This window comes from Protomyctophum parallelum, assembly GCF_964188405.1.
Source record: "Protomyctophum parallelum genome assembly, chromosome: 3".
In the NCBI taxonomy this organism is placed as follows: domain Eukaryota; kingdom Metazoa; phylum Chordata; class Actinopteri; order Myctophiformes; family Myctophidae; genus Protomyctophum; species Protomyctophum parallelum.
The window spans coordinates 45,130,649-45,143,841 of record NC_139698.1 but is presented as its reverse complement, the minus strand read 5'-3'; the positions used below and the strand labels follow the sequence as shown (position 1 = coordinate 45,143,841).

General features: G+C 41.2%; 1 protein-coding gene across 1 annotated transcript in view; it reads left to right on the top strand.

Annotated features, from left to right (window-relative positions):
• znf385d (zinc finger protein 385D) overlaps positions 1 to 13,193 on the top strand; it is a 51,709-nt gene that overhangs the window by 14,641 nt on the left and 23,875 nt on the right. Inside the window, exon 3 of the mRNA XM_083760330.1 lies at positions 10,825 to 10,932. Coding sequence (XP_083616456.1) covers positions 10,825 to 10,932 — 108 coding nt within the window. The remainder of the gene's footprint in view (positions 1 to 10,824; positions 10,933 to 13,193) is intronic.

The following is a 13,193-nucleotide window of genomic DNA, read 5'->3' as shown; positions in this document are numbered from 1 at the left end:
GTCTTTGGACCCACCCCTCTCTCTGCAGTGATACATTCACTCTGCAGAGCCTGTAAAGCTTAATGATATGTATTTTCTCTCTCATGAGCTGTGTCTACATTTTTATCCATTTGCCCTCGTAAAAGTGTCTTATATGCATTCTCAGAAGACCCCAAACAACAACCCAGGACTTATGGTACACAGTTAAATCCGCAGCGTTAATTTGACAGTGCGGGAATGTAAAAATGGCCCCGAGTGGACAATTTTACACTCAAAAAGTTAAATTGACACTGAGCATTTTACTGTGTAATAATTCATCATGTAAAGCACTCGTTCTAAATGCAGTCCACTCGTCTGTGGTTAAAGTAAAATTTTAAAAAGCAGGTCTGTGACTAAGAGGTCAGTGGTCTGAATCCCCAGGCAGCTCGGGAAATATGAGGGAAATCTGTGCAGTTGGCGTGAATGAGAAAAACGTTGTGTCCCCTCCCCCCCCCCCCCCTGCTCTCAGTGCCTTTAAGCAGCCACTTTATTTGTACTAGTAGAAGAATGCGGTTGTTTTGTTGCAGCAAACACAAGTGAATTGTCTATGATAGATTCGTTGTTGAAATAGGGCACAGCTGAAGACGTTCATGGATGGTTGGCTGTCCTTATATTAAACGGATTAGGAGGTGCATGAATTACAGTATCTACACAGTAGAATTTGTCAGTTAATTTAATAACTTAAAAAATATGTAAATTAACCCTGCGAGTGCAAAGAAAATGGTTAAATAACTACTCAGGATTTTGTTGTGTGTGATGTAAGTGCCTTAATTCCTTCATTAAAGCTACAATCCATAGCTTTTATACCCTACACGGGATTCGAATGAATTTGAATTTGATATTCATGAGGCACCACTTGCCCACCAGTAGTGATCCAATCCTATACCACGGCATTTTAACTTCTCAATAGAAGAGCAGTTAGACAAACTACAGCCACCGCTGTTTTGTTATTAATGTTATATTCACAAAATCTTTGATGTTTTCAGGCGGTTTTATGCATTTGTCTGTTCAGGTGTATTGATCTTCTAGGCTAGGGAATCCAATAGGTGGTCATGGTCCTCTTGTCTCTCTCTCATTACCGTCATATCAGCCTGGGGAAGAATTATAGGAAGATAAATCATGTAATCTCAGTTTTCATCGAACCTCGTCATGAGTGAGGCAGTCCCCCTCTTTTCTGTGGGTGAATCTGGAGAGCTCTTTGATAGAATGATGGATTAGAGAGAATGCCCTGTTAGGGAATTTTGCAAAAATGCTATTGAGCGGCAGCCACTTGAGCTTCAGCTCGCTGACGGATAGTGATTTATATGCGAAAACACTTTTCAGTGTACTGACATTACACTGTTCCAAGCCTTGTTATGACATAATGCATTCCAAAGTGCTGTAGATTGATCCACTTAAACGCCAAACTCACCAAATGCATTCACGCTTTGTGCATATGCACTTCATCAAACTGAATACATTCTAGATCCAAACCATCCATATCATCTATATTCTGTATCCATTTCAGGCCTGTGTTTCATTTTAAATAGCCTACACATGGTAATATTAGGTCCAAAACCAGTGCCGTAAAGCAGATGACTTTTGGCCGGTCAGGAAACTGCAATAATGCCACAGGCCAGAATAGCTCTGGAAGGGCCAGGTACACTAAGCTGTTACTGTACATTTCTTTCATCTCAGCAGGGCTGGCGGCAGAGAGCGCTGCCGCTGGGAAGCATGCTGTTCAATATTGCTAATTTATTCATCCATTTATATGCTATAATCTGTATACAGCATTTTCTTTTATTTGGCTGCCTGGCTGCAACACACAAACACAGCAACAGCTTTCAAAGAACAATGAGAAAATATAGTGACTGAAATAATACCTGAAAAGCAATGGGTAATAGAGACCCTGTGGCTGTGCCGTTTGTAAATTACCTAAGAGAGACCCTATGAGTGTGTTGTTTGTATGTGGAATGAGCTTATAAATGATCTTTCTTGCTTTGATCTCCTAACACCAATCTCTTCTTCCCTTTCTTTGTTTTCTTGGAAAAATAACACAAAAGTTAATTTCATACACCTTTCCTTTTTTACTTTAAAACTGTGGTGTGACAATAAAGATGATTCTGACTCTGATTCTGAATTTCTGCCAGAGGGAGACAAGAGTAGAGGGTAAAAGGGTGTGAAGCAGAGAGACCCGCATGGACTTCTGTACACAACAACGGCAGCGGACTTACATGCTCCTACGTACAATATATCACCTCAGGAAGTTCAATGTCTCTGAGAAGGTTGTGAAATCCCTCTACTCTGTTACCACCCAGAGCATCCTGTCTGTCTGGTATGGGACTAGCTCTTCCCAGGGTCTGCAAGCCCTGAGGCCGTGGTTGGCCATTGCATACTCCTACGAACTGGGGTGGCACCTGTCAGCAGGGAGTATTGGGTGGGAGGAGTAAGAAGAAGGCTCTAATACTCTATGTCCTCCCAGTGAGGGCTCCTCACTGGCAGTGGCAGGTGAGTCAGGATACAACAGCAGTGACAACACAGAAATGTGTGTGCGAGGAATCAATTGGCACAATGAAAAAAAGAATAACAGCTTTTATTGAGTAGAATATTATTAATGCAACTATTATAGCATTGTTGCCATATGGCATGCATTACAGTAATAATTTCTCTCCCTGCTTTGTTTGATGTATTGTTTTAAAAATGGAAGTACCTAACCTGGAGAAGAGCCATTTTTAAATAAGTGTGAGGTACATACTATTATTTTGGAACTCTCAACCTGGAGTAAGGAGATAAACAAGTAGCATTGAGTGGAAACAGACATTTCCAAATTGGCTTTTAGAGAGATTCTTAACATTTGAAGAGGTTCAAATAGGTCTTTAGTAACTCATATAGTCATTAGAATATGAAATGGAATAAGAAATGAATGGAGATCTCATGAATTTCACTCAAAGCACAACCAACGTGATTTTCCTATTCAGTGAAGCACTGAACAGTGGAATCTTTTTTCTCACTCTCCTCTTTATCTCTCTCTCCCTCTCTCCCTCTCTCTCTCTCTCTCTCTCTCTGTCTGTCTCTCTCTCTCCCTCGACTCTCACCCTCTGAGTAATTACACCCATTATGCGGCACATAATTGCATGCTTTTGAATCTAATTTCCAAATCCATACAGCATCAACTATTCAGTAGAACCGCAGATATTACAGTCAGGCCATTGTATCGTTACATTGCACCTGATCCTGTCCAATGACAATAGTCAACAGTTATGAAATTCCAGTTTAGTAGGAGGGTTATTTTCTCTGTGTCACTGTCACTACATTTCTTTAGTCACACCTTTTCCCAAATCAGCTTATTTCTCCTGCCTCCCATGTGGGTTTTTAATGAACACCTGAGGAGCCTTTTGCTTCTCATTATGAGCCAGTAAGAGGAGCTCTCTATGATTTGACTTGCTAATTTCTTTTGTTGTTCATGTGCTAACAATCTAACGGTGGCGACGGAGGCTGATGATAACTAAGTGACTGCGTCGGCTGGCGCTGGTAATTGGGAGACACATAGGAGGAGGGATTACTTTTGACAGGTCATTCATTCCACTTTAGTTAATGGTAAGCAAGGCTGGCGGCCATGAATGGAACATTCAGACCTCGCCACTGGAGCCTTCGCATGTCCAGACAGTCATTTTCTTGCTCCATTTTTCTCTTATTCCCTCTCTCTGCAACGCTCTTTTAATACTCTCACACCCAAGCACATAACGGATTCCAAACGGCTGGCAGTGTGTATTGTGGATACAGGTTATAAATAGAATATGCTACCATTCACATGTCATATATCAAATGGTGTCCGAACATGGCATGCAATATATCATGTAGCAATATTGTGTATGTATTATCCAGTGGCCAGACACACTCTTACATTATCAACTCCCTACATTGATTGAATGCTACTCAGACTGGGTTATAGGCTAACTCATATTGCATGTTATATTGTATTGTACTGTTAACATATAAAATGCAAAAGAAATTGACACTCTGAGGTCATTTATCACTGAGGATTGCGTCAGTAATGGTACACTATAAGGTGTAACTGTATGGTAAATGGACTGCATTTAGAACTTTTTATAGTTCACTCAAATGCTTTACTAGTATTTACATAATAATAATATAATACACCACAACATCGGAACACCATTACACATTAACTGCCAGCTGGTGCATTATTGTGCATTATAAAAATAAAATAAAATAAGAGGTACAGACTCAGTGAATACAGCCTTGCAATAGAGAAAGGCTGCCAAGGGAAGACAGACTATATGCACCCACTGCACACAAAATGTGGTTGGAAACAGAGCTACACAGTCTACCTGCCCACTATACCAAGACACCAGCGACACAGCTGACCAGCCAGGCCAGCTCTTGATTTATTTTAATAAACTAACATACCCTACCTGAGCCTTATCATGCACAGGTGACATATGGCCTGGTAAAATAAACGACCACAGTGCCCACACTGTGTTTTTCCTCTCCTTATCAATCCTCAAACCACGGTTTCCCGTCACTGTCTTGTACTGTCACTTCACTATCTGCCCGTGCCCAGTCACAACAGGCCCACGGCTGCTACACTGAACTTTGAGACGGACAGACCTGTAAGCTGTCAGATAGCATCCGTTAAATGGCCTGGTTACTCTCTCTCTGCTGCGGTTGCCGTAAAGCTATGTCTCCACCGCCGTCTGACAGAAGCAAATCAGTATAAATCAAACAGCGGCCAGACAAATGAAAGGCGCCAAGCACCTTCAGTCAGATGAAGGGAATCGTCAAAACCTACTCTGTATGCCTTTGCAGGATTTTTAAATGTCTCTGTGTGACTTTGCATGAAGATACAGTACTGCTGTCAGCCGTAAGCTTTGTATGTGTGTGTGTGTGTGTGTGTGTGTGTGTGTGTGTGTGTGTGTGTGTGTGTGTGTGTGTGTGTGTGTGTGTGTGTGTGTGTGCGCGTGCGTGTATGTGTGTTTGTACATGAACATTTGTGTTACAATGTGTTCGTAGCAGGCGTGGCACATGTGGAGTATCTAGCACAGCGGGGTGGTGATGGGGAATAATGTACCCGTGGCACTGAAGCTGTGGCTGTGCACTGCAGAAAAGACTTAATACTGTACTCATCCGCTTTCAGTGCCTTGAGGGAATGAAATGCTAGGATTTCTTCTAAAGCTGCATGGAAAGATGATACAGTAGATGAAAATAGATACAGTACACGTAGTCATACTGCTTTGGCATTATTGGTAATTGAAACTTCCTGCCAAGAAAAACAGTATAATAGATCCGATCCCAAGAGCGTTTTCATTTTCATTAATCATTTGAATTTATTACTTGATTAGTTATATTGCCTGCATGAATGATAATGGAATAGTAATGGAATGTTTTTTCTTTTCTTGTTTTTTTCCCAATACATCATTTCATGTGGTGTCATCTTTACATTCTACTGTACATTTCAAAGCAAGAATATCTGTGCTGGACTCTGTGAAATAGCATGTTTCAACCCGAGTACATGTTTCAAGTAAGAGGTCATCCGCGATTTCTCTTTTCTTTTCTTTTTCTCTTTGCACGGCCCAGATGTTTTTAACTGGTGTTGTCTTTCCAGAACCCCGGCCCTGGTTTCCCAGCAGGCTGAACTGTGTCCGTGTCTGTACTGTAGTGTTTCCTCTGCCAGGGCACCATGCCAGCCCCATGTGTCATCTTCTACTGACTCCCAAAAATCTGAGATTTATTATTAGAGATTTATAATGGGAGGCAGTTACATAAGATCCTCTTTTTCTTCCAGTGCAGCATGAAAGCATGGCCAGTGTGTCTGAACAGGTAGCTTGTACTGAGGTGCCGGTGGTATAGACTGTGTAGATTGTAGAATGATGATTTATCGAATATGATTAGATCTATCCTTTAAAGAAGCCCAGTTACTGTAGTTCCTGGTTTCATACATCATTCCCTGCAACTAGCTATTATTTTCTTAGTGATTATTCTGTCAATTACGGTTCAATTAATCAAATAATCAAAAAGTAATAATAATTTAGCTGTTGTCACCCTGAAAAGCTGTCATCTATTAAGGTGGTGATTGGTCATTGAGTTAAATTACTCAGGAAGCAAAAAGCAGCGAGTTCAGAGAACAGGATGACAGCAAGGCGGTATTACTTGGCATGTTGAACCATGTTCTGACATTTATTAGGCAGATAAAGAATGTATATACAGTACAATACAGTGAGTCATGTCTCACATAATGCTGCCCTGTAAGCAAGACAAGGTACAGTAGGAACAGAAACAGACAGATGTGGTAGAAACTATTCTGGCCTGGGCAAATATACTGTACAGTTATGTGATATAGAGAAGTATATATGCGAACACATTATTTATATGATTAGTGATTAGACAACTTAAGAGTGATTAAGTATAGTTATATGCTTATATACAGTAAGTAGTAAGAGTAGTACTAAGAAGTAGGTCAAGCATCGTGCATATTACATTCCATTTGGGAGGTGTTAAACAACATATGTACTGTACTGTAACTGGAGAAAGAGCAGCATGCAGGTCTAACATAACCAATGCATGACTGATATGGCATAACCCCTTGGTTTAAACTTTCTCCTTAGTTGGGTTAATTGAGTCCTCATGTGTTGGACATGATGTGGATAAAATCAAACATTGTCGTGGTGTGGTCACGGTGGCGTTTGCTAAAGAGGTAGAGACGTTGCCTTGGGAATCAGAATAACGTTCTAGTTTTTGTTAAATGTGTGGGTGAATGACTGAATGTACACCGTAAAGGTCTTTCGAAAAAGTCTCTGTGCCATTTATCATTTGTCGTCATGTGTTTGGGCGTTTGTGATTCAAGCCAGGTTGAAGGTAAAGTGCTAGCTATCAGACTGCTGGCACCGGCCTTTATTGAAATGTTACACGTAAACAAAAAATCTTTGCCAGGTGTTTCATCCGTATTTCAAAAGGGTGATGACAGCTATACCATCATTGGGCAGTTAGTATATAGACATGGTGTCTCAACAGCTGTTCTTCCACGTGGGAGGCAGGCTACCTCCCACTGTGGACATGAGGAAATCTGTTTTGGTATTACTCACTTTAATTACACAACAGAAATTATATTCATCAACACAATAGGACACAAGTCAATGAACTCTCATGGACCATGTATTAAAATGAGAATGAGATCAGTACGGTGGTTATATTTAATTGGATAATACTATAGGCCTACTGTAGCACAATTAAAGATTGTTGGATGTTTTGAAGAAGAGCAACAACAGTGAAGAGCTGTTTGGTACTTGTTTAACAGGTTATTTCCGAACAAGGCTTACAATTTCTTTCAACAGAATGTAAAATCCAGAGTGTCACTGATTTGGGTAAAATTCATATTCAGGACTTTGCAGTTAATATTTTGTAGATTATGCTTGTATAAATTCAATTTGTTCTAAATGCCTATAATACTTTGTTGAAGCTTGCAAGGTTTTCATTTTTATTGTGATCATTCCATCAGAGTTTGGCGGGTTTGTGATTCAAGCCAGGTTGTGGTAAAAGTGATCCATGAGACCGCTATTGGCAATGACCTTTATAGAAACTTCACTTGTAAACAAAACATCTTTGACAGGTTTCACAGCACTCATTTTGGTAATGTTCTCAAGCTTTGAAAAATAAAGCTCACTTCCTACATGTAGTGAATGCCATCAATCCACTGGTACTGTTCCACATTGGCATAATGTGGGAACAGAGCCAGTGTCAATCTCCCTAAAATGTCATTCTACAGTATGTATATTTCTCAACTCCTGACCTAGTATAATTTATATACATTTTCACCTGCTACTTAAAGTGGGAATGAAAGTGCCATATTTCTGTAACTTATGACTGTGCTCATGTGGAAACGTACTGTACACAAATTGGCTATTTAAATCACGCAACCTGTGAGCATAGCATTGGCAAGGAGGATTTGGAAAACAGTAAGCAAAACAGCTGATGTCTATGAAAATGTCTAGGAACTGGAAAGACTCCAAAATAATGATACATTCTACCGCCTCATACATTATGTAATACCTTGTATTGCCTAGACTTGCGTGCGTATTAGACAGCATGCGTGAGCCGCTGTGGGAACAGACACCATGCAGAACTATCTGTGAGAATGACCATCTTAGCGGCTGGAAACAGTACAGAGGTATTGGTAATGGTTGACCAACTGTTATATTTAACAGAACAATGCCATTTGGCATACATACAGGAAGCTCTCTACTCTCAGCACTAGACTTATCTCCACTGGCAAAACAATTGAAAACTTTTATACCCAGCTGGAGATAGTGAGCCTGGGCTATACCATTTACAGGGGTGTTTTCAAATGAGAGAGCATGTACCATAAATAAGCATACAATAAATATAAATACATAACCTTACACCATACAAATATTACAAGTCTCTGTGAACTACACAAGTTATATCATAGGCCTAATTCCTTCACACTACAACATAAATAAGCAACCACAACAGCACATCTTAACCCTCCCTGCTATCCTGACAATGTCATGGTCCAGCCCAATCCTTATTGAATCAAACCTCAATAATACAATTCCACATTATTGCACTTCTCAAACATATTGCACCTATAACACACATTGCACTTTCCCATGATGATTACCACACCACAAACAATTCTTGTTGACTGAGTGGCCAGTTCAGCTAACCAGGAAACAACGATGCATTCAACAATAAAATCATCCAATGCCAATCCAAATAGTTTAACAACTATTGCTATATGCAGGTCAAGCTTTTGCCACCTCATAGCTATCAGTGTTATTTTGCATGGCTGTGTTGTTGAACATATACACGGCTTAACTTCGGGAAAGTTACACGCCTGACCCACCCAGGTGATGGCAATAATAGACTAGATTTAGAAGACATTTTGATGCTCTTGCTACTGAAATGATCGGTTATTTATATGGAGGAATCCCGTCATTATCTCCACCAGGCCGAAGGCATGGGGAGAGAGTATGTTTTGCACTCCATCAGTGTGTGTGTGTGTGTCCGCTATAACAGGCCAATGTGAAAAAGGTGGGATATATTCCTCAGCCTAGTAGGAAAGTCTGTGAAAGATTTCACGTAAATTGCACACTGCGTTCATGATTTGAGGCTTTTTGTTAAAAACTTTGAAAGCCAAAGTTGAAAAAATGAAATATTAAATATCGGACAGATCCGTCTTAAAAACATGACTATAGAGATACTGTGTAATGATTTGCGGGATTTTGGGACAGAATCTGGAGGAGTAATAGCCAAAAATGCTTTTTACAAAAGTCGGCCTTCTGGTAGCGCTATAGCAGGCCGTTCTGGAAAGTTTGGGGCAGAGGTTCATCGTTGGCATCTAGGGAGTGTGTGTGCAAAATTTGGCATCGACCGGGTTAACAGTGCCTGAGCTGAGATTAGATGTACACAGGCGGACGGACGGACACACACACACACACACACACACACACACATGCACACACAGACTCACTCACACACATGGACGGAGTGCAAAACATACTCTCTCCCCATGCCTTCGGCTTGGTGGAGACAAAAAGGAGAACTAACGAAAAGCAATTTACTTTAGGTTATACTTCTTAATTACTCATTGAATGCTACACTGAAAGATACACTGTTGCTCTATTGTGTCTGCCATCCTGCTGCATAATATTGTCTTCACAATGCGTTTGTTCATTCCTAAGCTTTGTCATCAAACAGCTGGAGGTACATACCAAGCAGACCATGAAGATGCAGCAATGCAGTAAAAACACCATTTCCAGACACTTCCAAACAAGGAACAGTATCGACTGCATGTAAAGAGAGTAGATTAGATGTGTGCAGTGCACTACAAAACAAGAACAACAAACGAAAAACAACGGGGGAAAAAACTCTAATGCACTCCAAAAGTAGACTCTTAAAGCTTTTATTCTGTATTCTCAGCAACTGCCCCTGGCGATACGCATTGGGTTTGCTAAGAGCTGGAGTGGCCAAAATAATAACCCCCGGAGACCCCCACATGGTAACTCTCTCATTTCTCTACCGTTTCGGACGTGGGGCGGCTTGCCGGAACCGGGCCGGCACCCTGGCCGTGGTCCTGTTGGTCTGGAACTTCCGGGGACCCCCACACGGAGTTGCACCACTCACTTCACATGGGTGTGATTTTTTATATTTTTAAGCTAAGGCAGCGCTTTCTCTCTTTCTTTCTGTTTGATGAGTTCTGTTCTGCAATGCCATGCTGTTTTCTTTTTTTCAAAACAGATTTAGCCCAAATCTGACACTATAAATGCTAAAACTCAAACCATATGTCATAGAAATGTTATCCCGACCCCTTATAGCCTATTTTTAGCTAAGTGTGTCATTCACTTATTCAAAAGCTCATTGTAATGCTATTTCTCATATGGAACTACTGTAGGGACTTGTAATTAGATGCAGCTAGAAATGCAGCCAGAAATAAGCCTCAGATGAGTTATCTGACTACAAGTAAGTGTGCAACTCTGTGCTAACGATTGTGATTGGGACTAGTATACTAACAACATTCAATCTCAACAATGAACCTGGAGCGAGTGTACAATGACCTAATTCACCATGTGTCTGCCTCAGCGTCTCAGTGAGAGAGCACCTGTTGTAGCTAAAGATAGATGCCTGGCATCGTAGAGAGCTCAGGGCAAAGCGGCCTCTCCTAACAGCACAGAGAGGGATGGACGAGTGAGGTTGATTTACAGGTTAGCCTTAACGCTGTTTCTTAATTAGCTACTATCCCCCCTTCACCTGATCTCTAAACTCTCTATCTGTCTCCCCACCCTTCAGATGGATCCAGTGCAGAAAGCTGTCCTGCATCACACACTCGGGGCCCCTCCCTCCACCAAGAGGAAGCACGTCTCATGTAGTGTATGCCAACTGAGGTTTAACTCACAGGTAAGTGAATGAAGACGAGCAAATATGGCGCAAAACACACACTAACATTACATTGATAAGCGGAAAAGTCATGTCAAGTGTATTTGTATAGCCCTGTAACTTTATTATCTTTTTAAATCTTACTGTATCTTGTTTTCTTGTTCTTTTTATTTCATTAGAATTTAGCTCTATTATTGTATTTTAATTTTTTTTTTACTATGAAAACCTGCATTTCAGTCACATTTCAGTATATCAGTCCGTCAGTCACACCTCGGGACTGATATATGGCCGTCTCCATATATGAAGATCACGACACGGACGATCATCAAACCCTTAGATCTCCATATATGGAGCTGATCTGTTCTGACATTCCATATGTTTTTTTTAGTATGAGCATGGCATTATATGCGAGTTTCACAAAAAAGAAAATACAAAAAAGCTCTTTGTTTTTATATTTTTCTATCATAACTCCCTTCCCAATCCTCCCCATCCACCCACCATCTTTCCCCACAAAGCCAGACATACAAACAACATATACATGTATACAGACATAAAACCAATAGATTGAGTGCTTGATCCTGCCCCACCCGTCCTTCCTCTTCAATGTCTCCCTTTTGACTGATACCTGTCCATTCAAACTCTAGATGGGCCCGCCCCAAAGTCATTAGAGCAGCTGCGCTAGAGTTCTCAACAGGCCTGAAAATTAAGGCCCAGCCCTACCTGGGCGCAAACTGGGCTGGCCCAAGGCCCCGCCTTGCCTTACTAAATTAGCACACATTTTACGCCCTACCCGGCCCGAAAACCTTAATAAAAAAAAAAAGGTCCATACTGTATAAGGGCATTTCCAAACCTGTTGTGTTGTCGCTTCTCGCCCTCAGGGCGTCTTATTGGTTATAATGTGTATATTGTATTGCTATTATTAGAACAGTCTTGCAGAACATTCCACTCTAACATTTGGCTGTTTGTATGAGTAAGAGACGCCTGAGGGCAAGAAATGACCTCGCCCTAAAGGGCATCCGCCTGGGAACTCTAGTTTTCGCCGGCTGCCGGGTGCGGCTGCACTAATAACTTTGGGGCAGGCCCGTCTAGAGTTTATGGAATGTCAGAACAGATCAGCTCCATGGAGAGCTAAGGGTTTGAGGTGAGATGTAGAGCTGCTGGCCAATATTGATGACATCAGGGATCTCCATATATGGATTTAATATTGATGACATCACGTAATGGATAAATTTAAGAATCCATATTATGAATATTAATATCCCAACACTTTAATGTCGAGCTCTGTTAGAAGGTCAAATAACAGTTCTCACAGATACAAATGTAATCTGTGGCACACGGGAGAAAAACTATTCTTTATCTAGACGCCGGCTGGGGGGAGAATTAAAATCAGTGGGACACAGGGCATGAAAATACAAAGGCATAGGGCATATGTAACAATTCACTAGGGCACATGTAAACAAATCTACAAACAAGTCCAAAAATACCTATCATCACGTGATGTCATGGGGGCATGACCACCCCCCTATTTTCGCACGCGTCAAGTATCGTGCCAAATTCCAATAGCTACTACTTTGCATAGCAACAGCTTTAACTGTTACCTGAGCACATGTTCTCATACACGGTAAGCAACACTTACGGTACACGCAGTATGGCTCCAGTAGGCTACTGCTGCTGCACTCGCGTGAATCTCGTTTGCGTCCGAGCAAATTGGTACTGTAGAGAAGAAAAACTATCACCCTTAACACCTTAACACCACTGGGTGTGACCAACCAAACAACTGACGGGAAATGCACGATTTCATAGTAAATGCAACCTGTGGTCGCAATAAACCCCTTTCTTGATTCTAGAGACAGTAAATTGAGAGCAGAGAAGCAACAAGTGCTGGAATTGATTATGTGGTCAAAGCATCTGGTCAACTACCAGCACGCCATGGCAAGTTTGTAGCTTTACTCACGCTTCCATTTGAGGTTACCATGGATACAAAGGTTCTAAGAAAAGGTTGATGATAGCTAGACCATTGGGCATTTCAGCGTGTAAAAGGCTCAAGTGTCTCAACAGTTTTTCTTCCACTATAGGGAGGTAGGGTACCACCTCCGATTGTGGACATTGGGAATGGGGGGGCATGTCATTGATATCAAAACAGCCTGTTTTGGTTATCAATGGCTTCGTTTATTAGAAGCCTGCATGTTCATCAGTATAAAGGGACACGAGTCAGTGGACTCCCATGTGAAATGTCTTAATATAGGAACAAGAGGGACAGCTCTTAACATAACATAAGGGAG